The sequence below is a fragment of the Salmo salar genome, chromosome ssa20 (genome assembly GCF_905237065.1).
Source record: "Salmo salar chromosome ssa20, Ssal_v3.1, whole genome shotgun sequence".
NCBI classification, from domain to species: Eukaryota; Metazoa; Chordata; class Actinopteri; order Salmoniformes; family Salmonidae; genus Salmo; species Salmo salar.
In genome coordinates this window covers 13,776,418-13,799,644 of record NC_059461.1, presented here as the reverse complement: position 1 = coordinate 13,799,644, position 23,227 = coordinate 13,776,418, and the positions used below count along the sequence as shown (strand labels likewise).

Here is a 23,227-nt window from a genome sequence, read left to right as displayed (position 1 = left end):
TATATTGTGTATATGACTGGTTAGTCAGTGGCTAGAATTCCTATTCCAACTCAGTCTCTTCAAAATGACATTTTCACAAAATGTGCTTGTTGTAAGTCTGTTGTAATATCTGTTGAATATCCCATGCATATGGGTTTAATTGCAACAAGGATATACCGTTCTTCAGGAAGAACAAGTCAATCATCCTCATCATTGCGCCAAAATTACATCATTAGGCAGAAAAGTAGTGAACATGCATTTTGATAGGCTTGTATACTTTAATAATCACGGATTGGGTTCACGAGCCAGTTTTAAAAAGGAATGACATCAGTTGATTCAAATAACTGTAATACTCATACTGGTCTGAATCATCTTTGATCTGTATGCTTTGCATGTGCCACATTTCACAAACGCTGGATGAAAAAACACATGTTAAGTGCATCCTTTCTCTCTGACAACGATTGTCATTAGGAGTGTGTAAACATTGAGAGGTCTGGCAGAGAGTGAAGAATGAAAGTTGGTTTGTCAGTGTGCGCGTATTTTTTTGGGCCAAGATACTCCCTTATTAGCAGCCGAACACGTCGTGTACAAAGGCTAATAAATGAACTCGCTGGATTATTAGTTCTAAAGCAGGAGCGGAGTCTGAAGCGGAGCAGACCAGGGTTCAACTAGTATTGGTTTTTCTGCACTCGATCCAGGTTGCCTGGCGCAGTGGGACGAGTGGAGTACACCACTCTCCAGGCAGCATAGAGCCAGATCATGTAGAGAGATAGTCCCATCTCTACACTAGACAGGTTCAATGAAACTTCCCCTTTCTTCTTATTTAGCATCGCACTTTAGCCCTGACTTGCCTGGTTAAATAAAGTTCAAATATAGAAAGTCATAGAAAGAAAAATACTATTTGAAGTCAAGTCTGCTGTAGAGAGTGAGCAGAGAAGCAGATATAGAGAGACAGACAGGCAGACAGGCCCATTGAGTGTCACTCACCACGGGGGTGGTCAGGGAGGCCTGGCGGCTCAGGAAGGAGTTAGAGACGGACATGCTGAGCGCAGACCCCACCTCCTCCACCACCGCAGCCTGCGACTGCTGGAGGTGGCAGGAGAGAGAGGATGAGGACGAGGAAGAGGGAGACGCAGAGTGGGAGGCCTGGAAGGGAGGGGGGGGGGGGAGAAAGTAGAGAGAGAGAGAGGAGCAGAGATAAAGTGCAGTGGGAGATGTTAGTTAGCGGAAGAAGACATAGGTTTACGCAGATAGTTAAGCACACAATAGAAGCAGCAGGAAAGAAGAGGCTTGATGGACTAAAATACTGTTACAGCAGACAAAGCGTTAAAGTAGAGTCACACTAGTCCTAAGCGTTCGCTAATATTCTACGGTTACCTCAGTATTACGAATCGCTCTGATGGAGAGTGGGCTTTCCAGAAAGAAAAAAAAAGGAATGAGATTTGATGAGTGCAATGGAAAATAAGCAACAACAGAAAACGGAAGAGATTGGACAGTAAATCAAATGCAAAATTTGAACACAACGTCATGGCAAAAGGGAAAACGTAGAAAAGTTCTCCATCTCATACATGACAATTGCTGTGAGTTAGGGAGGGAATGGACATTTCAGACCCGAGACCACATGTAGTCGACAGTGAGCAACACCACATGCTTTACCAGAGAGAGCTAGGCCTGAATGAGATTCATCCACCACACAATTTTGGCTCGGCTGGGTACTCGACAGCAATTTAAAATACTTTAGCTCGGATTCCATATCCTATATATTGTGTATATAATTTACAAACTACTGTTGCAATTCAAGCTATGCCTACATACTGTGCAAAGCAGGTGACTGGCCTAAACGTACATAACTAGCTACTTTCTCAGCTTTTGGACCAGTTGTAGGTGGACTTTCTGCTCAGGGAGAAGTCTATTCATTCCGGCAATCAGAAAGTACACCCAGTGGACATGATTTAACAGCCAGCCCAGAAACAACTTTTTCATTACATGAAACACAAAACACCCTTTCCTCGCCCTCCCTACATCTATAGCTTCAAACCAATCCTTGTTTTCTTTCCCTGCTACAGAGAGATTTCTGGGATGTGACCAGTCTTAATCTACACCCAATATGTACTCGGCTGCAGTAATCCCGAAGACCAAACAAAAGAACGTGCAGAAATGTTTCTCACATTTTGATCTGCTTTAGATACGGTGTGTAAAAAAAAGATTTGTAAATCGTGGATAAACCTTGAGCACGGATTTCCTCATTTATATCAATTACTTTTTCAAACCATGAATGTCTGGTACGGAGATAGTGGCATTAAAATGAACATGGGAAGTGAACTACTACAGCCTTGCAGTGGTCTCAAACGATCACAACAATAGCAAAAATGATGAAATCGAAGACAAGCCTTGTGGTGGGATGTAAGATGGGACGTCATGGAGGGTGATGAACTAGTCTGTACAAAAGGCCAAATCGTCTTGTGCCATCGGGTACTTTTTCCCCCCTGTGACAGATATCGTAGCAATTTCACTTCTACCATAGAACCGATTGTAAATCTGATGCCGAAAAAGCATTTAAATTGATTTTTATGTATAGAAGTAGTGTTGGGAGATGTGTTACCACTACCAAGGGCTCTGCAGCATCGCTTGTCATTTGGATGTTCAGGACTTTCAATTCACCCTGCTTTTCTTCCTCCATTATATATGCATGGGAGAAAACATTCTGGACTCACTCGCCACTCAATCTTACAGACTTGGAACAATATATCATGAGAAAATTAGTTACTTTAAATGTATATGCATTGGGCCAAAAGGCATAGTAAGCGATGGATGTGCATGTACAGGGTGGGCTGGTGTACTGTACGCTGTGCTACTGGTGGGTGTGAGGCCTCGGTGTGGCTTCAGTGTGTGAGGTGAGCCGTTGGGCTGTAGCTCACCAGCTGCCTCTGTTTGGGTGGCAGTGCCGGGGGTGGGACGGGCTCATGAACAGAGTCATTGCTGCTATACGAGTCGTTGAAGCTGTAGACTTCCTGGAAGCGCTTGTTGCGTTGCTCGTAGATGCTCTCGCTCTGCGGTGTCTGGTAGAAGAGTGAGGGCTGGGGCTCCGAGTAGTCCTCCACAAACTGCATGTACTTCAGTACTGTGGGGGCGAGATGTGCACACACACACAAACACACACACACACACACAAAAAAACAACAACAATCATGACAATGCGTTAGCAGATGATAATGACAGTGTCCTTCTGAGTATCTCAAACCGTGTAATATTGTTTAAGGGCCTAGGCGAGCAGTGTTTTTTAAATCTACACGTCAATCGTTGGTTTAAAACTGAGAACTTCTCTCTATCCCGTAAACTCTAACATTGGGAAATGAAAGTTGAATGAAGAATGTTCATTAAGTGAATTCAATTCAAACCAGCTCCACTTAAAAACAAGAAAAGCATATTTTTGGGGAAATGAGGGCAGTCCCCGACCCCAAAGAAATCTTGGTCGACCGAGAGTCGCCCTGTTCTTTCGACCAATAGATTGCCGAAATGTTGAAACTTCGTTTTCCATACACAGACAAACAAACCCTATGTGTATGAATAAAATCAACTACATATGCATTGAGCTTGTCTGATGTTTTAAGCACACTGTTTTATTAAATAATTAAGACACAAAAAATTACCTTAGAAAGACCACGTTGGTCACACTGTGTTAAAAAAATGACAGCAAGGGCCCGTGTGACTGGCGCATGTTGTCTCACTCACCTGCCTACTGAAAAGGCACCACAGCACAGCAAGTGTTTATTGCGCTGTCCATGCTGAAGCTGCAACATCATGTCAGCCATTTAGTTTCTTACTTGTTTCTGACTGGAAAGTTCTGTTACCGAAATCCCTAATTTGTTTAGGAAAAACTTTCCCTATTCCCTCAACCCTTGCTCTCTTTATATGTGACCAATAGGGCCTGACCTATAGCCCATCATAATCACATCAATAAATTGGTTCTAACAAATTTGGAACACAGTAACACCTGACAGCAAAATGGATGCGGAGGACGTGAAAAAGAAACTGGCGAATGTTTACTGGTTGCTCAGGAGGGAAAGGGGAAGTCAGATCTGTGGAAGACATTTGACTTAGTTGTGGAAGCTACTGGAGATCCAGAAAAAGGAGGGTACAGGAGCGAGAGCTGCGTGCATATTACATGTGACAAACAGGTGCTGTTAGATTACAATATAATTTTTCTGCCTGTTTGGAACAATGTAAACACTAATTAAAAGTAATAACAGACTTTAACAAAAATATGTTTGTAAAGCCTTTATTTCAGCAGACAAATCTGTGAAATTGCTTTATCCGACATTTTGCCGTTGCATGCGGCTTGGTGCTAACGGAATCAGTAGGCTATTAAACAAACACTCAAGCAACAGAAGCAAGATCTGCCTTACTTCTGTAGATATACAGTGCCTTTCGGAAAGTATTCAGCCCTTTACTTTTTCCACATTTTGTTACGTTACGTTACAGCCTTATTCTAAAATGGATTAAATACAAAAAAAATCCTCAGCAATCTACACACAATACCCCATAACGACAAAGAGAAAACATAAAAATAAAATTGGGGGACATTTAAAAACAGAAATACCTAATTTACATAAGTATTCAGACCCTCCTGTTCCCATTGATCATCCTCGAGATGGATCTACAACTTGATTGGAGTCAACCTGTGGTACATTCAATTGATTGGACATGATTTGGAAAGGCTGTCTATTTATTTATTACCTGTCTATTTATTTTTATTTGACCTTTAACTAGGCAAGTCTATTTAAGGTCCCACAGTTCACTGTGCATGTCAGAACAAAAACCAAGCCATGAGGTCGAATGAATTGTCTGTAGAGCTCCGAGACAGCATTGTGTCGAGGCACAGATCTGGGGAAGGGTTACAAAAAATGTCTGCATCATTGAAGGTCCCCAAGAACACAGTGGCATACATCATTCTTAAATGGAAGAAGTTTGAAACCACAAAGACTTTTCCTAGAGCTGGCCGCTTGGCCAAACTGAGCAATCATGGGAGAAGGGCCTTGGTCAGGGAGGTGACCAACAACCTGATGGTCACTCTGACAGAGCTCTGGAGTTCCTCTGTGGCGATGGGAGAACCTTCTAGAAGGAAAACCATCTCTGCAGCACTCCACCAATCAGGCCTTTATGGTACAGTGCCCAGATGGAAGCCACTTCTCAGTAAAAGGCACATGACAGCCCGCTTGGAGTTTGCCAAAAGGCACCCAGAGACTCTCTGATGAAACCAAGATTGAACTATTTGGCCTGAATGCCAAGCATAACATCTGGAAGAAACCTGGCACCATCCCTACGATGAAGCATGGTGGCAGAATCATGCTGTGGGGATATTTTTCAGTGACAGGGACTGGGAGACTAGTAAGGATCGAGGCAAACATGAACAGAGCAAAGTACAGAGAGATCCTTGGTGAAAACCTGCTCCAGAGCGCTCAGGACCTCAGACTGGGGAGAAGGTTCACCTTCCAACAGGACAACAACCCTAAGCACACAGCCAAGACAATGCAGGAGTGGCTTCGCGACAAGTCTCAATGTCCATGAGTGGCCCAGCCAGAGCCCGGACATCTCTGGAGAAACCTGAAAATACCTGTGCAGCAACACTCCCCATCCAACCTGACAGAGCTTGAGAGGATCTGCAGAGAAGAATGGGAGACACTCCCCAAATACAGAGGTGCCATGCTTGTAGTGTCATACCGAATCGATGCTGTAATCGCTGCCAAAGGTGCTTCAACAAAGTACTGAGTAAAGGCTCTGAATAGTTATGTACATTATATATTTCAGTTATTTTTGTATAAATTAGCAACAATTTCTAAAAACCTGTTTTTGCTTTGTCATTACGGGGTAATGTCTGTAAATAGATGAGGGAAAAAAACGATTTAATCAATTTTAGAATACGGCTGTAACGTAACAATGTGGAAAAAGTCAAGGGGTCTGAATACTTTCCGAAGGCGCTGTATGTGGATGATGTATAAAGCCAGGCACATTTAACAGTTAGACTATTGATTATAGACCTAATTAAGTTGAGGTTTCCTCTCACCTCAATTTCCTTAGACATTTAGGCAAGGGCTGTTTCCTCGCCTCCGCCACATTGTTCTCAATCCCAATATGCTAGTTAACTTTGCTGATATGCACATAGCAACATAGGGAAAGGCGGCTATTTCTACAGCGCATTTCAGATTACGTTTCAGAACCACAGACAGCGACCGTATCCAACACGGGAGAAAGCCCATATGTTATAAAAGATTTGATTTATTAGTGTTGCATCACTATTTTTTACATAAAATATAACCATATACAATTTCAGTATCAGGTCTTAGAGTGATGGACTGTGCCATCCCAGTGGCTGCCGCAATGGATTAATCCACTGAGACAGACGCGAATCAGACTGGTGTCTTGTGCACCATGAAATTTTTTTAATAAGTTGCAACTGCCCAACTAAAGATATCTTGGTCGACCAACAGCCTATCGACCAAACAATCGACCAGTCGACTAAATGGGGTCAGCCCTAGCAGAAACCCTGACCATTTAGTTATTAGAATAGTGCTCAGCTGTTGGAAATCTAAATAAAACAGGAGAGGCACAAGTGCAGCACAATCATGCTGGTCCTGGCTGTAAGCTCTTTGTAGTGATGCTCCATATGGGGAATGGGCTGATTATCATAATGGCCACCCCTCAACACCGCCGCTGAGAGGGTCAATCAGCACATGCTCATTTTCTGCACGGCCAGGAGAGTCCACTCCTCTATTCACCCACACAATCATTCAACAAATGTATTATTCAATGTGAGCTCACAGGGCTGACATCAGTGTTTCCCTCCAGGCCTGGTGTGTGTGTGTGTGTGTGTGTGTGTGTGTGTGTGTGTGTGTGTATACACACTGATGGCAGGAGTCTCAGATGAGGACTCATCCACACACATGCACAGAGCCCGAGGGCCAGCCTGCAGCACAAACATGAAGAGCATAGAACTCCCAACAGATCTACATTCAGCAGCATGTCCTGTCCAACACGGATGACCCATTGTGATGGTCTAGCTAGCAGCAGTAGCATGTCCTGTCCAGCATGGCTGACCCATTGTGATGGTCTAGCTAGCAGCATGTCCTGTCCAGCATGGCTGACCCATTGTGATGGTCTAGCTAGCAGCAGCAGCAGGTCCTGTCCAACATGGCTGACCCATTGTGATGGTCTAGCTAGCAGCAGCAGCAGCATGTCCTGTCCAACATGGCTGACCCATTGTGATGGTCTAGCTAGCAGCATGTCCTGTCCAACATGGCTGACCCATTGTGATGGTCTAGCTAGCAGCAGTAGCATGTCCTGTCCAACATGGCTGGCCCATTGTGATGGTCTAGCTAGCAGCAGCAGCAGCAGCAGTAGCAGTAGCATGTCCTGTAGCAGCAGGACTGTCATGTAGCAGCAGCAACAGTAGCATGTCCTGTCCAACACGGATGACCCATTGTGATGGTCTAGCTAGCAGCAGTAGCATGTCCTGTCCAGCATGGCTGACCCATTGTGATGGTCTAGCTAGCAGCATGTCCTGTCCAGCATGGCTGACCCATTGTGATGGTCTAGCTAGCAGCAGCAGCAGGTCCTGTCCAACATGGCTGACCCGTTGTGATGGTCTAGCAAGCAGCAGCAGCAGCATGTCCTGTCCAACATGGCTGACCCATTGTGATGGTCTAGCTAGCAGCATGTCCTGTCCAACATGGCTGACCCATTGTGATGGTCTAGCTAGCAGCAGTAGCATGTCCTGTCCAACATGGCTGACCCATTGTGATGGTCTAGCTAGCAGCATGTCCTGTCCAACATGGCTGACCCATTGTGATGGTCTAGCTAGCAGCAGTAGCATGTCCTGTCCAACATGGCTGACCCATTGTGATGGTCTAGCTAGCAGCATGTCCTGTCCAACATGGCTGACCCATTGTGATGGTCTAGCTAGCAGCAGCAGCAGCATGTCCTGTCCAACATGGCTGACCTATTGTGATGGTCTAGCTAGCAGCATGTCCTGTCCAACATGGCTGACTCATTGTGATGGTCTAGCTAGCAGCAGCAGCAGCAGCATGTCCTGTCCAACATGGCTGACCCATTGTGATGGTCTAGCTAGCAGCATGTCCTGTCCAACATGGCTGACCCATTGTGATGGTCTAGCTAGCAGCAGCATGTCCTGTCCAACATGGCTGACCCATTGTGATGGTCTAGCTAGCAGCAGTAGCATGTCCTGTCCAACATGGCTGACCCATTGTGATGGTCTAGCTAGCAGCATGTCCTGTCCAACATGGCTGACCCATTGTGATGGTCTAGCTAGCAGCAGCATGTCCTGTCCAACATGGCTGACCCATTGTGATGGTCTAGCTAGCAGCAGTAGCATGTCCTGTCCAACATGGCTGACCCATTGTGATGGTCTAGCTAGCAGCAGCAGCATGTCCTGTCCAACATGGCTGACCCATTGTGATGGTCTAGCTAGCAGCAGTAGCATGTCCTGTCCAACATGGCTGACCCATTGTGATGGTCTAGCTAGCAGCAGCAGCAGCAGCATGTCCTGTCCAACATGGCTGACCCATTGTGATGGTCTAGCTAGCAGCAGTAGCATGTCCTGTCCAACATGGCTGACCCATTGTGATGGTCTAGCTAGCAGCATGTCCTGTCCAACATGGCTGACTCATTGTGATGGTCTAGCTAGCAGCAGTAGCATGTCCTGTCCAACATGGCTGACCCATTGTGATGGTCTAGCTAGCAGCATGTCCTGTCCAACATGGCTGACCCATTGTGATGGTCTAGCTAGCAGCAGCAGCAGCATGTCCTGTCCAACATGGCTGACCCATTGTGATGGTCTAGCTAGCAGCAGTAGCATGTCCTGTCCAACATGGCTGACCCATTGTGATGGTCTAGCTAGCAGCAGTAGCATGTCCTGTCCAACATGGCTGACCCATTGTGATGGTCTAGCTAGCAGCAGTAGCATGTCCTGTCCAACATGGCTGACCTATTGTGATGGTCTAGCTAGCAGCATGTCCTGTCCAACATGGCTGACCCATTGTGATGGTCTGGCTAGCAGCAGACAGAGGGTTGAGAGCAAGGTGGAACAACCAAATCCTACTGGGACATAAGTATGGCAGACCTGCCAGGTTTTACGAGCATGTATCAGACAGACACACCAGGCAAATAAGGTCCCTAGTCTGAACCCAGGCACACCTTATATGTTACAGAGAGAGAGAAAATATATGTTTTGTTTAATACTATGGTTTTATAATTCCATTACAGCAGGAGGCACGCATGTGTATTTCAGACATAACTAAGGGACCTAGTCCGGTGTATTTGGGGCTACACCCTGGATTTCTAAACTCTGATATCAGAGTGTGTGTAATACTTGCTATGTCCTCGCTCCCTCCCCTTGGAGTCAGATACTCACTGTGGCGGCTCTTCTTCTCGGGGAGTGGGGGTGGACTCTGGGGGACGTCTGCCGTCTCGCTGGCACAGAACTCAGACACAAACCCATCGCCGGCGTGGCACATGATCATGGGTGAGACGCCAGGCGTGAACAGGGGGAAGGGGGGCACAGGCGGCATGTCCTCCTCCATGAGGTTGTCATACTGGGACGGATGACGCTCGAAGGAGATGCGCCAGGAGGAGCCCGAGTAGGAGCCGTCGGAGATGCCCGAGCTGGCACCGCTGCGACGCTTCTTTTCTGGCAGGGCGGGGGGCGGCAATGCGGGAGTCATGCGGGAGTAGAGGGGGGACGTGGAGGAGCCCTGGAGGGACGGTTGGGGGGAGGGGTAGGCAGGGGTGAAGTGGGGTTGGGCCATGGGTGGGCCGGGGCCAGGGCACGGGGAAGGAGAGGAGGACTCGCTGTGGGACTCGGGCAGGGGGCTGAGGCACCCCCCCACCGGCAGGGGAGGCATCTGTTCCAGGCTGGACAGGTCCTGGTGCAGGAAGTCGTAGTCCGGGTCGTAGTGGTCTGTGGTGTCTGGTGGGGGGAGAAAAGACAGGGCGGGACAGGTGAGTCACCGGTTAGAGCACTGAAAACAAACCTCACAGTCATTTCGGCATAAAAAACACTTTTCTCTACAAACCCCACTCTAAACAACAAGAACACAACTAAGACATTGGCGAAAACCAATTTCATTGGAGGGAGAGTTAGGATTTCACGAAAGGTTTTGAGGTGCGAGCACCGTGTGTGAAATAGATCCATGGCACATGTCAGTTGATCACAATGGAGAAGGCACAACACGGCTCGCTCTCCTTCGTCTGAGAAAAGTGCCACTGGATGACTTGGTGCAACGTTGGTATTCCCAACCCTCACTGCTTGTCCCTGGTTCCACAATGTGACAGCCATGGTTTTACAGCTTAAGACTTTTTGAGGCTACGCCTCAATAGCGTCACCTCTCATCGTCTCTGGACGGCTAAAACTAAGCAAATTCTCAGAGGGCATCCACCATATTGCTTTCCCTTCTGCTATCCTATGTTTTCAGACCAGTGGAGATGAAGGAGAGGAGGCCGCTTAAAGACTATTGAGATGCAGCCTCTGTGTCTTGTCTCTTTGTTCACCGGATGGCGGTCACAGCTCGTTAGCCTCGCTCTGTGCTGCTGGAGGCGGCAGGAACAGGAAGCCCCCTGAACTGCATGTGTCGATTTGGTTCACGCATCCGCAGCAGCTTGTTTCCACTGTCGTAGTGGTTTGTGAGCCACATTAAGACAACCTGTGGTGACCCTGTGGCGACCGAGGTGCACACACACCTTATCAAGAGACAGCCCTCTCATGCTGGGCTCATGGTGGCTCCTCTCTAACCATCTGTGAAGTCAGTGCTGAAACACATACTGTAACTTTTGTGTGTTTGTTGTTTCGTGTGTCCGTGTGTGGGTTTTGTGTGTGTGTGTCAGGCTCTCACCCAGGGTCTCACAGCTGGTGTTGCGTGAGCACTGTCCACTGTCCACTGTCCAGGACAGCTGCTCGTCCGACTTGCTCAGCTTGCCCATGCTGTTGCAGGGCGACAGGCGCGGCGACTCCCCTCCGTACGAATGGCTGCCCCCTGAGAAGCGCCGCTGCAACGCGTCCACCTCGTACTCCTGCCGACCAGAGAGCGGGACCAGACCCGTTATTAGCCTCGGCGTTTGTCAACATGTTTGTCAGAGCATTTGATGAAAAGACACAATGGCACAAAAGAAGTTAACAGTGCAACAAATCTACTCTACCTGTTTGTGGAGGCCGGTGCCCATGGGAAGACCGGAGCCACTGGTGGCGTGGCTCATGGGGGCCACCACTGCCACCCGGGTGGGGGAGGGCGCCGACTGGCGCTTCTTTGGAGGAAGAGCTGGAGGACTGGAGGGGGAGGAGAAGGGGGCATCATTTCAATGAGGCAGTGTGCAGCGTTCCCCACTGTCCAGTATCCAAAAGCCAAGCACGCAGCTCGAACCACAGTACAGTGACTGATTATCTTCTTCTGTGTGTATGTACTGCATGTATGGTGAAGGGAGGTGGGGAAAAGACTGACACAATGGAAAAGTGTGTAGTGCACGTGTCACTGCCTGGCTGCTTTTCCCCCTCCGCAAACAGATAGCGGTGGAGAGAGCAGCAGCTACTGAACTGTTTCCACACCGCAGTGCACACAGATGGCCCAATGACAAGAGGGCATGTGGAGAATGCAGGCAGGCAGCTGTGGTGGTGAGGAGGTGGAAAAGGAGGAGGATATCCTCTCTGCCAGTAAGGCAAGGGTCAATGACAGCCCCCAGGAAATAGGACAAAAATAAATTATGACACAAAAAAAAAAAAATTGTAATCTGCAGTGTGGCGCTGCGTAAGACACAGAGACTGGTGCAGAGCACCTTCTGCTGGCAAGGTGAAATTCAGAGAGTTAGTGTTTGTATGATCGGAGCACAAGGAAAGGCAGAGAGCCTTTGGTATTTAGGGAGAGGGGGATGCCTAGTCAGTTGTACAACAAAGCATTCAACTGAAATGCGTCTTCCGCATTTAGCCCAACCCCAAATTTATAAGCGTCTGGATGTGCTGCTGTGGGTATTGGGCTCTAGAAACTAATGTGGCCCTTTCCATCCGTTGTCGTCTCTCTCTGGCTGTGAGCTCACCAGCCTCTGCCGAGCCCAGTTTCTCAGAAAATACATTTGCCTCAGACAGTGCAGCAGAAAGCGGAAGTTTAATTTCTGACACCTCTTTTTACTACACCCTTCAAAGACCATAATGCCTTCTAAAGAATTAAGACTATTTATAGCCCACAGTTACCCAGCTACCACTCTTGCCTTCTTGTAAAGAGATGAGCGACAAGCACGTTGGCCTGTAATCAAAGCGCATTCAACGTTATGAGCGGTAAACAGTGCCTTCAGAAAGTATTCACACCCCTTGACTTTTTCCACATTTTGTTGTGTTACAGCCTGAATTTAAATTTGATTACATTGAGATTTCGTGTCACTGATCTACACACAATACCCTATAACGTAAAAGTGGAATTATGTTTGTCGACTCTTTTACAAATAAAAAATGAAAAGCTGAAATATCTTGAGTCAATAAGTATTCAACCCCTTTGTTATGGGCAAGCCTAAATTACTTCAGGATTAAAAATGTGCCTAACAAGTCACATAATAAGTTGCATGGACTAATTGTGTGCAATAATGGTGTTTAATATGATTGTTGTTATGACTACACCAAATATGTACCCCCCCTCCACACAATTATCTGGAAAGTCCCTCAGTCAAACAGTGAATTTCAAAACCAGGTTCAACCACAAAGACCAGGGTTGTTTTCAAATGCCAATAGGGTACTTATTGGATGATAAAAAGAAGAAGAAAAGAAGCAGACATTAAGTATCCTTTTGAGCATGGTAAAGTTATTATTTACACTTTTGGATGGTGTATCAATAGACCCAGTCATTACAAAGATACAGGCGTCCTTCCTAATTCAGTTGCTGGAGAGGAAGGAAACCGCCCAGGGATTTCACCATGAGGCCAATGGTGATTTTAAAACAGTTACAAAGTTTATTGGCTGTGACAGGAGAAAACTGAGGATGGATCAAGAACATTGTAGTTACTCCACAACACTAACCTAAATGCCAGAGTGAAAAGAAGAAAGCCTGTACAGAATAAATATATTCCAAAACATGCAACCTGTTTGCAATAAGGAACTAAAGTAATACTGGACAAGCATTATGTTTGGGGCAAATCCAACACATCACTGAATACCACTCTTCATATTTTCAAACATGGCGGTGGCTGCATCATGTTATGGGTATGCTTGTCATTGGCAAGAACTAGGGAGTTCTATTTGATCAAAAGAAAAGGCATAGAGCTAAGCACAGGCTAGGTCCTGAAGGAAAACCTGGTTCAGTCTGCTTTCCAACAGACACTGGGAGACAAATCCACCTTTCAGCAGGACAATAACCTAAAACACAAGGCTAACATCAAGGCGGTGACCCGATCCTGTAGGTTCATGCTCTACAACATTCGCAGAGTACGACCCTGCCTTACACAGGAAGCGGCGCAGGTCCTAATCCAGGCACTTGTCATCTCCCGTCTGGATTACTGCAACTCGCTGCTGGCGGGGCTCCCTGCCTGTGCCATTAAATCCCTACAACTCATCCAGAACGCTGCAGCCCATCTGGTGTTCAACCTTCCCAAGTTCTCTCACGTCACCCCGCTCCTCCGCACACTCCACTGGCTTCCAGTTGAAGCTCGCATCTGCTACAAGACCATGGTGCTTGCCTACGGAGCTGTGAGGGGAACGGCACCTCCGTACCTTCAGGCTCTGATCAGTCCTTACACCCAAAGAAGGGCACTGCATTCATCCACCTCTGGCCTGCTCGCCTCCCTACCTCTGCGGAAGCACAGTTCCCGCTCAGCCCAGTCAAAACTGTTCGCTGCTCTGGCACTCCAATGGTGGAACAAGCTCCCTCACGACGCCAGGACAGCGGAGTCAATCACCACCTTCCGGAGACACCTGAAACCCCACCGCTTTAAGGAATACCTGGGATAGGATAAAGTAATCCTTCTACCCCCCCAAAAAAAAGATATAGATGTACTATTGTAAAGTGGTTGTTCCACTGGATATCATAAGGTGAATGCACCAATTTGTAAGTCGCTCTGGATAAGAGCGTCTGCTAAATGACGTAAATGTAAATGTATAGACTGGAGTTACTTATTAAGATGACATTGAATGTTCTCTGACTGGCCTAGTTACAATTAACTTAAATCGGCTTGAACATTTACATTTTTTATTTAACTAGGCAAGTCAGTTAAGAACAAATTCATATTTACAATGACGGCCTACTCCGGCCAAACCCGGACGACACCGGGCCAAATTGTGCGCCGCCCTATGGGACTCCCAATCATGGCCGGATGTGATAAAGCCTGGATTCGAACCGGGGACTGTATTGATGCCTCTTGCACTGAGAAGCAGTGCCTTAGACCGCTGCTCCACTCAGGAGCCCATTTATAGCAAGACTAGAAAATGGCTGTCTAACAATGATCAACAACCAACTACACAGAGCTTGAAGAATTTAAAAAAATAAAATAAAATAAAATAAATGGGCAAATATTGTACAATCCAGGTTTGCGAACCTCAGAGCAGGGCTCTCCAACCCTGTTCCTGGAGAGCTACCGTCCTGTTGGTTTTCACTCCAACCTAATCTAGCACACCTGACTAATAATTAGCTGATTGATAAGCTGAACCAGGTTAGTTACAACTGGGGTCGGAGTGAAAACCTACAGGAAGGTAGCTCTCCAGGAAGAGGGTTGGAGACCCGTCTTAGAGACTTACCCAAAAAAGATTCGCAGCTGTAATTGCTGCCTAAAGGGAATCCAACATGACTCCGGGGGTTGAATACTTATCTAAATATATTAGTGTTTTATTTTACATTAAAAAAAGTTCGCATTTTTCTTCATATTTGACAGAGTATTTTGTGTTGATCGTTGACCAAAAATAACAAACCAATTTTAAATCCCACTCTGTAACACAACAACATTTGGAAAAAGTAAAGGGGTGTGAATACTTCCTGAAGGCACTGAACATTCTTTTGTGACGTTGGCGGAGGCTACAAGAGAGCTGTGTGCTCAGCTCTCTGCAGGCCTAACAAGTATACAGATGGGGACTTGAGTCAGTGGCTAAACAGTGAATTGTGACGTGGCTAGAACTCTGCATTTACTTCAGTTCAGACTTGACTCTGACTTGTGCTGTGACATCAAATGTTCTGAGAGTTATCAATGACTGAATGAAAAGGTAGTTATTATCACAAACTGATCTTAGGAAGGGTTAAACCCCCCCCAACACAAATTTCCTTGGTGGCAAAGGTCTGGATGAATAGTAATTTATCGGCGTATTAACGACCCCCACCTCACGACCCGTGTAACCTCATGCTGATGCACCACCCAATTTCCAAATTGCACCTTATGCATTCTATTACAACGTTTCAAGAGTAAGTTGTAAGGCCAACCGAGTTCCTAAAAATACAAAATAAAGGGCTTTCAACTTACTCCCCCCCACCGACCCAGGCGCACACCAGTTTGGGATCCACTGAACTACTGTTTGTTAGAGCTATGAAAGGGACACCATCTCTGAGCTCTTACTGGTGTTCAGCCATCTTTACACCAGGGAGAGGGGGTTTCGGAGGGGCCACCTCCTCTGCTTCTTCCTCAGTGGGTTCAGTCAGGACTTCCGTAGATTGGGTTGCGGCTGAACTCTTGTCCAGACTCTCCTTCTCTTTGGCAGGTGGCTCTGCAGCGCTGTGGGTATACGAGTTGTATACAGGTGTTGTTTACATGGTGTACAATTTCCTTACAGTGTAAGACGTGTTCAGTGCGGGTTAAAGTGGAGGAGTGTGATTGATATCCTCTGTGGCTCACTCACCTCTCAGTCAGGGCGGCAGGTGGCACTGGTTTGACAGGAGACGTAGGGGAGGGATGCTCCTGTTTCTCTATGGTCAGTTTCACCAGCTCCTGTGGACAATCACCGTGTGCAGTTATTAAACGCGAGCCAACTTCAACCCCTTTCAACATCTCTTCCCCAAAGAGTAACAAGTACTCGACTAGCTACTGTTTCCCCAAAAAACATAACATGTATTAATTGTTACAAATCATTTGTGACGTCTCATATTTCATGTTCGTTTGGTTTGCCAACTTTACCTTAACACCGTCGAGCACTGCCTTGATCACAGTGGTGACGGTAACGATGGTTTCTTTATCTTCCAGGTTGACCCCCTCCAGCATGACTTGGTCGGACCAGCGAATGAGATTGCCCAGGCTCTGGTACACACGGTTAAGACAAGATGACACCGCTGAACTGGGAACAACCAAGAGGAAAGATTAGGCTAACAGACGTACAAAAACTGATTCTGTATTAGGCTTTGAAGGTTTCTTATGATTGCAACCCTATAAAACAAATAAATCGTCAACCTTAAATGAAATTTGGCTGCACCTCGTCTCATGTCAATTGAAGCGTTGTCTTAAAACACACAATGGGCGAGCGCCAGATATACATCCTCGTGGGCCAGACTCACCTGTGCTGGATCCTTGGTTCCACTTGAACTAAAGGCAGGATGGCCTCCAGGACCTTACTGGCAGACCCTGGTAACATCTCCAGCACCTTCTTGTCCACCACCATCTTGTCAATGATGGTCTTGAAGTAACGCAAGGCACTGACCACGTCTTTCTCATGCTCCTCTAACCGACTCAGACCCTGCAAAAGGAAGCCAACGCGAGAGCAATCGTGAACATGGTGGTGCATCTTGGTTATGTGATTATTGCACAATGTGAGGCTATATCACTCTGCAGTCACAGTCTCATTCTCTGGTTTCTTGTAGGATATAAATGAACAACTAATTGCATTTATGATATGGACAGAGCAAAAGCTTGAGGCCTATGTAGAGGGAGAAACAGACATTTAACAAACCTTGTTAGCAGGTTTCTCCGCAGTCTTGATGCTATGTTCTAAAGGTGGCTTACTGACTTTCTTTGAGGGCGTCCTTTTGATTTTGGGAGAGTGGAACTTGTCCATAAGCTTCATGGTGAAGGAAGACAAATGGGAGCGTTGGGAGTCTGAGGAGGAGAGGGAAAGCGAGAGGTGGAATTAAGAGAATAACCTAACTTCCATTATCTACAGAGAGTGTGAATTGAGAGAACCCTTGTTAGAAATTCACTTTCGGATACATCACACATACGGAAGTTTCAACTAAATGTTACATGATTTCAGACTTAAGCACAACCTCTCACAATTGCTCAGATATAAGAAATAAGCTAGTAAAAATGTGTTGTCAGAGTGAGATAATAGAAAACTCATGAACACTAATTAGTCTAAACCGCATTATACGAATGAGAGCATTGTAGATCGGTCTTCATTTCAAAAACCATGTATTGTTCTTCAACTGAATGAAAAATGGTTACCCACAAAACCTGAAATGAATTTTAGGTTGAATTGACCGTTTTTCCAAGTTAACTGCATCAAAAGGCCCAAATGAACTCCTTTAGCAACTCGTACAGACACAGGCGCTGGGACACTAGGCAGGTTTCCATTGACCCAGGTTTATTCAACAAAAGCAATATTGCAACAACATTGCGACATGGGTAATGCAAACAGCAACTTCAGGAGAAATGTTATCTGTTCAACAGGGGTGCATTTTTCTTTTGTCGAACTTTCTATATTATTATTATTTCTATTTCAGATCATTCAAAGCAGCCACTCTTTGCCTTGATGACAGCGTTGCACACTCTTGGCATTCTCTCAACCAGCTTCACCTGGAATGCTTTTCCAAAAGTCTTGGAGTTCCCACATATGCTGAGCCCTTGTTGGCTGCTTTTCCTTCACTCTGCGGTCCAACTCATCCCAAACCATCTCATTTGAGTTGAGGTCTGGTGATTGTGGCGGCCAGTTCATCTGATGCAGCACTCCATCACTCTCCTTCTTGGTCAAATAACCCATACACAGCCTGGAGTTGTGTTGGGTCATTGCCCTGTTTAAAAACAAAATTATAGTCTCACTAAGCGCAAACAAGATGGGATGGCGTATGGCTGCAGAATGATGTGGTAGTCATGCTGGTTAAGTGTGCATTGAATTCTAAATAAAATACTGACAGTGTCACTAGCAAAGCACCCCCATACCTCCTCCTCCATGCTTCACGGTGGGAACCACACATGCAGAGATGTTTGAGAGAATTCCAAGAGCGTGCAAAGCTGGCTACTTTGAAGAATTTAAAATAAAATGTATTTTGATTTGTTTAACACTTTTTTGGTTACTACATGATTCCATAGGTGTTATTTAATAGCTTTGATGTCTTCACTATTATTCTATAATGTAGAAAATAGTAAAATAAAGAACAACCCTTGAATGAGTAGGTGTCCAAACTTTTGACTGGCACTGTAAGTATTGCTCCGTTCACCTTTGCCTCGATCCTGACTAGTCTCCCAATCCCTGCACCCATAACCACAGCATGATGCTACCACCACCATGCTTCACCGTAGGGATGGTGACAGGTTTCCTCCAGATGTGACGCTTGGCATTCAGGCCAAAGAGTTCAATCTTGGTTTCATCAGACCAGAGAATCTTGTTTCTCATGGTCTGAGAGTCCTTCAGGTGCCTTTTGGCAAACTCCAAGCCGGCTGGCATGTGCCTTTTACTGAGGAGTGGCTTACATCTGGCCACTGTACCATAAAAGGCCTGATTGGTGGAGTGCTGCAGAGATGTTGTCCTTCTGGAAAGTTCTCCCATCTCCACAGAGGAACTCTAGAGCTCTGTCAGAGTGACCATTGGGTTCTTGGTCACCTCCCTGACCAAGGCCCTTCTCCCCGGATTGTTCAGTTTGGCCAGGCGACCAGCTCTTGGTTGTTCCAAACTTCTTCCATTTAAGAATGATGGAACCACTGTGTTCTTGGAGACCTTCAATGCTGCAGCAGCAATGTTTTGGTACCCTTCCCCAGATCTGTGCCTCGACACAATCCTGTCTCGGAGCTCTACGGACAATTCCTTCGACCTCACAGCTTGGTATTTTCTCTGACATGCACTGTCAACTGTGGGACCTTATATAGACAAGTGCGTGCCTTTCCATATCATGTCCAGTCAATAGAATTTACCACAGGTGGACTCCAATCAAGTTATAGAAAGATAAAGGATGATCAATGGAAACAGGATGCACCTGAGCTCAATTTCAAGTCTCATAGCAAAGGATCTGAATACTTATTTAAATAAGGTATTTCAGTTTTTTTTGTTAATTTCTAAAAACCTGTCTTTGCTTTGTCATTATGGGGTATTGTTTTTAGATTTGACTTTACATTTTTTTTTTTATATACATTTTCGAATAAGGCTGTAATCTAACAAAATTTAGAAAAAGTCAAGAATCTGAAATAAAATAAAAACATTCATTTACATTTGAGTTATTTAGCAGATGCTCTTATCCACAGCGACTTACAGTAGTGAATGCATACATTTATTATTTTTTTTTCTTCTCCGTACTGGTCCCCCGTGGGAATCGAACCCACAACCCTGGCGTTGCAAACACCATGCTCTACCAACTGAGCCACACGGGACCATTCAACACATTAATATTTCAAAACCTTTTTGATTTAGCTTATTTTTAGACATTGACTGTAACAATATACTCTTCAAACATGTCACATTTACAGAATAGGCTCTCTGGTAGCTTTGATAATATTTCCCTTTAGAACCAGACTATTTAAACAGAAGTAAAATCTTGTTTGACTACAGACTAAATTGAACAGGGGGACTTAAGTTTCAAGTTAACGTCACATGCACACGTACAGTGAAATGCCTTTCTTGCAAGCTCTAACCAACAATGCAGTAATCAATAACCATGTAATACTAAAAACAACAAGGTAGAACAAAAACACACGAGATATAAAAAGCAGAATATGATAACGTAAGTAAACATACTATATACAGGGTCAGTTCCAGTACCATATCTACAATGTACAGGGATACTGGATCGATATAGGTAGATATGCATAGGGGTAAGGTAACTAGGCATCAGGATATATGATAAACAGAGTAGCAGAAGCACATATGATGATTGTATGCGAGTGTGTGTGTATATAGAGTTAGTATAAAATGTACGTGAATATTATGCGTGTGTGATCAAATGGCGGAGTGAGTGTATGTGTGTTGAAGTATCAGTGTGCATAGTGTGTAGGGCCCTGTGAGTATAGACAGAAATATGAATAAAATACAAAGGTCAACTCTGATAGTCTGTGCAGCCATTTAGTTAGCTATTTAGTTAGCTATTTAGCAGTCTTACGGCATGGGGATAGAAGCTGTTCAGACTTGATGCGCCAGTAACAGCTTAACGTGCGGAAGCAGAGAGAACAGTCTACGGCTTGGGTGGTTGGAGTCTAACTATTTTCCGGGCCTTCATTTAACACCGCCTGACATAGAGGTCCTGGATGGCAGGGAGCTCGGCCTCAGTGATGTACTGGGATGTCCGCACCACCCTCTGTAGTGCCATTCGATAAAGGGTGGTGCTATTGCAATACCAAGCAGTGATGCAGCCAGTCAAGATGCTCTCAACGGTACAGCTGATGCGCCTTCACGACTGTATCCGGGTGTGTGGAACATTTGAAGTTCTTAGTGATTTGAATTTCTTGCAAGCTCTAACCCCAATAATGCAGTAATCAATAACAATGTAATACTAAAAATAACAAGGTAGAACAAAAACACACGAGATATAAACAGAAGAACAAAGCCAAGGAACTTGAAGCTCTCGACCCGCTCCACTGCAGCCCCATCAAAGTGGATTGGGGTGTGCTCGCCCCCCCCCACCCGTTTCCTGTAGTCCAAAATCAGTTCCTTGGTCTTAGTTACGTTGAGGTTGTTGTTCCAGCCCCACACTGCCAGGTCACTGACCTCCGCCCTGTAGGCTGTCTCATTGTCACAGGTGATCAGGCCAATCACCATTGTGTCGTCAGCAAACTTGATGATGGTGTTGGGGTCGTGCATGGCCACGCAGTCGTTGGTGAACAGGGAGTACAGGAGGTGACTAAGCACACACCCCTGTGGGGCCCCCGTGTTGAGGGTCAGCGTGGCGGAGGTGATGTTGCCTACCCTCACCACCTGGGGTTGGCCCGTCAGGAAGTCCAGGATCCAGTTGCAGAGGGAGGTGTTCAGTCCCAGGGTCCAAAGCTTGGTGATGAGCTTGGAGAGGACAATGGTGTTGATTGCTGAGCTGTCTGTAGTCAATGAACAACATACTCACATAGATATTCCCCTTATCTAGGTAGGTGAGGGCAGTGTGGAATGCAATTGAGATGGTGTCATCTATGGTTCTGTTGGGGGGAATGCAAATTGAAGTGTCTGGGATGATAGAGTTGCTGTCTGCCATAACCAGCCTCTCAAAGCACTTCATGATTACAGATGTGAATGCTACAGGGCGGTAGTCATTGGAGCATGAAGCCTTAGAATTATTGGGAACAGGAATGACGGTGGCCATCTTAAACCATGTGGGGATTACAGACTGGGACAAGGAGAGGTTGACTGTCACTGGGTGTGTTGTCTCCGGCTAATTTCATAGACACTTGTCACGTAGCAATATAAAAACTAGGCATATGCATTTTATGATTCCCTTTCCCTGTGCAGTGCTTCCCAATGTGCGGTGGTTTCCACTAAAGCTCTATTAGTTCCACCTCAGTGCAGACCTGAGGGCAGATCGTGTGGAGAGCTGCACACCACACACCGCTACAGTCTGCCCCTGGAGACGCCCATGGCAACAGCTTGTCTGCTCAATACAGTCTTGCCTGAGCAGCAGTGGCCTTACATACACCGGAGTCCGGACACGTGTCCAATGGTAGCCAGGCATCATGCGTTAAGGACGACACATAGTGAACCTTGCAAATGGACACTGGGACACCAAAACAAATCAATGAAATACATTGGTGTCATGATTTCTGAATCTAGCACTGCATTCAGTGATAAAGAGTATTCATCCTCAGTATTCAGGACACAAGAGTGGGTGTGAATAAAGGCTACTCCCAGTCCCACTAAAATAATTTTACTAGTGCTGAGTGATTTCAGTTTTTAAATAACTAATTGACCACATCGGTTCAATTAGTATATTTGAATTCCATTTAGTTCGGCGGATTTTCTGTCCGTCAACATTTCTCTAGAGAGATCTCTTCTGGGACATGTTGTCCAACTCATAATAGTTAAGTGCAGAAAACGTGATAATTAACTACAATAACCAGAATCCATTGTGCCTACAGCTGCCTGTTCTCATTGGTTCTTGCCGGGCAAGCCTGTAGGGCCGGTAGACACGGAGAGGAAGGGCGATAGACATGAAAAGGTATTTTTATTTAACTAGGCAAGTCCATTAAGAACAATCTTATTTACAAAGATGGCCTACCAAGGGGCAAAAAGGACAAAGCACACATCATGACAAGAGCGACACCACAACACTATATAAAGAGAGACCTAAGACAACACAACACGGCAGCAACACAACATGGTAGAGAACGGTTTCTTAGGTACCTGACAATACATATAATTGATCGATGGTTGTTATTTAGCAGTCTTAAAAAGGTATGCCTTATCTACTTTGAAGAACAGCTAGGCTAGCCTACTAGCCTGAAGGATGACTCTTTGGGGAGCACAGAGATAGATGGCTGGCTGGCTTCTGCTGCCCGAGCAGAGTCGATTGGTCTAAATTTTAAAACATGTATTTTTCCATATATAGACACAGATGTGTTTTAATAAAATCAACTATGTACATTGAGCTTGTCTGATGCTTGAAGCGCACTGTTTGATGAAATAAGACACAAATGACTCAAGAGGGAGCCAGAGATCAAGATAACCAGAAGACAAAAACCTTAACCTGATCCGACCATCCTCCTCCCACTCTTGCTGGCTTTGCAGATTCTGCCATTACTCTCCTGAAGTTGCCGGTAATAGGCTACGTGAGGAGTCAGCAACCTTTCTCATGTGGAATGCTATATTATCTTACCATTTCTACCAATCTGCGTGCCAGTTATGGTTGTCATATGCACATTTTCATGGAACAGTTTCAATTAATTTATAATATTGTCTTCGTATCTCAAAATCATTGTCATGTGGTTAATCAAAATTCGATCCAAATCTAAATGAAAATGATACAAACATAAGAAGTAACTTCTACTGCCATTGTCAACTAGGGCCTAAGTAAAACGCCAACAAGAAGCCAGCAAATAAAAACATTTCAGCCTGCAGGTAGAAAATATCCTGATAAAAAAGGGATATCGAAAGGGAGAGAACTGGAAAGATTTT

General features: G+C 45.5%; 1 protein-coding gene across 7 annotated transcripts in view; it reads right to left on the bottom strand.

Moving 5' to 3' along the window:
* Positions 1-23,227, bottom strand: part of LOC106580123 (rap guanine nucleotide exchange factor 1) — a 51,358-nt gene that overhangs the window by 11,264 nt on the left and 16,867 nt on the right. For 5 of the 7 annotated variants that reach the window (XM_014160818.2, XM_014160819.2, XM_014160820.2 and 2 more), the window contains exons 2-11: positions 16,883-17,028; positions 16,491-16,669; positions 16,117-16,273; positions 15,842-15,930; positions 15,562-15,717; positions 11,188-11,314; positions 10,884-11,061; positions 9,407-9,961; positions 2,898-3,100; positions 967-1,125 (exon numbers count right to left, since the gene is read on the bottom strand). In XM_014160818.2, coding sequence (XP_014016293.2) covers positions 967-1,125; positions 2,898-3,100; positions 9,407-9,961; positions 10,884-11,061; positions 11,188-11,314; positions 15,562-15,717; positions 15,842-15,930; positions 16,117-16,273; positions 16,491-16,669; positions 16,883-17,028 — 1,949 coding nt within the window. The remainder of the gene's footprint in view (positions 1-966; positions 1,126-2,897; positions 3,101-9,406; positions 9,962-10,883; positions 11,062-11,187; positions 11,315-15,561; positions 15,718-15,841; positions 15,931-16,116; positions 16,274-16,490; positions 16,670-16,882; positions 17,029-23,227) is intronic. The other 2 variants (XM_014160821.2, XM_014160823.2) reach the window with 1 other exon arrangement.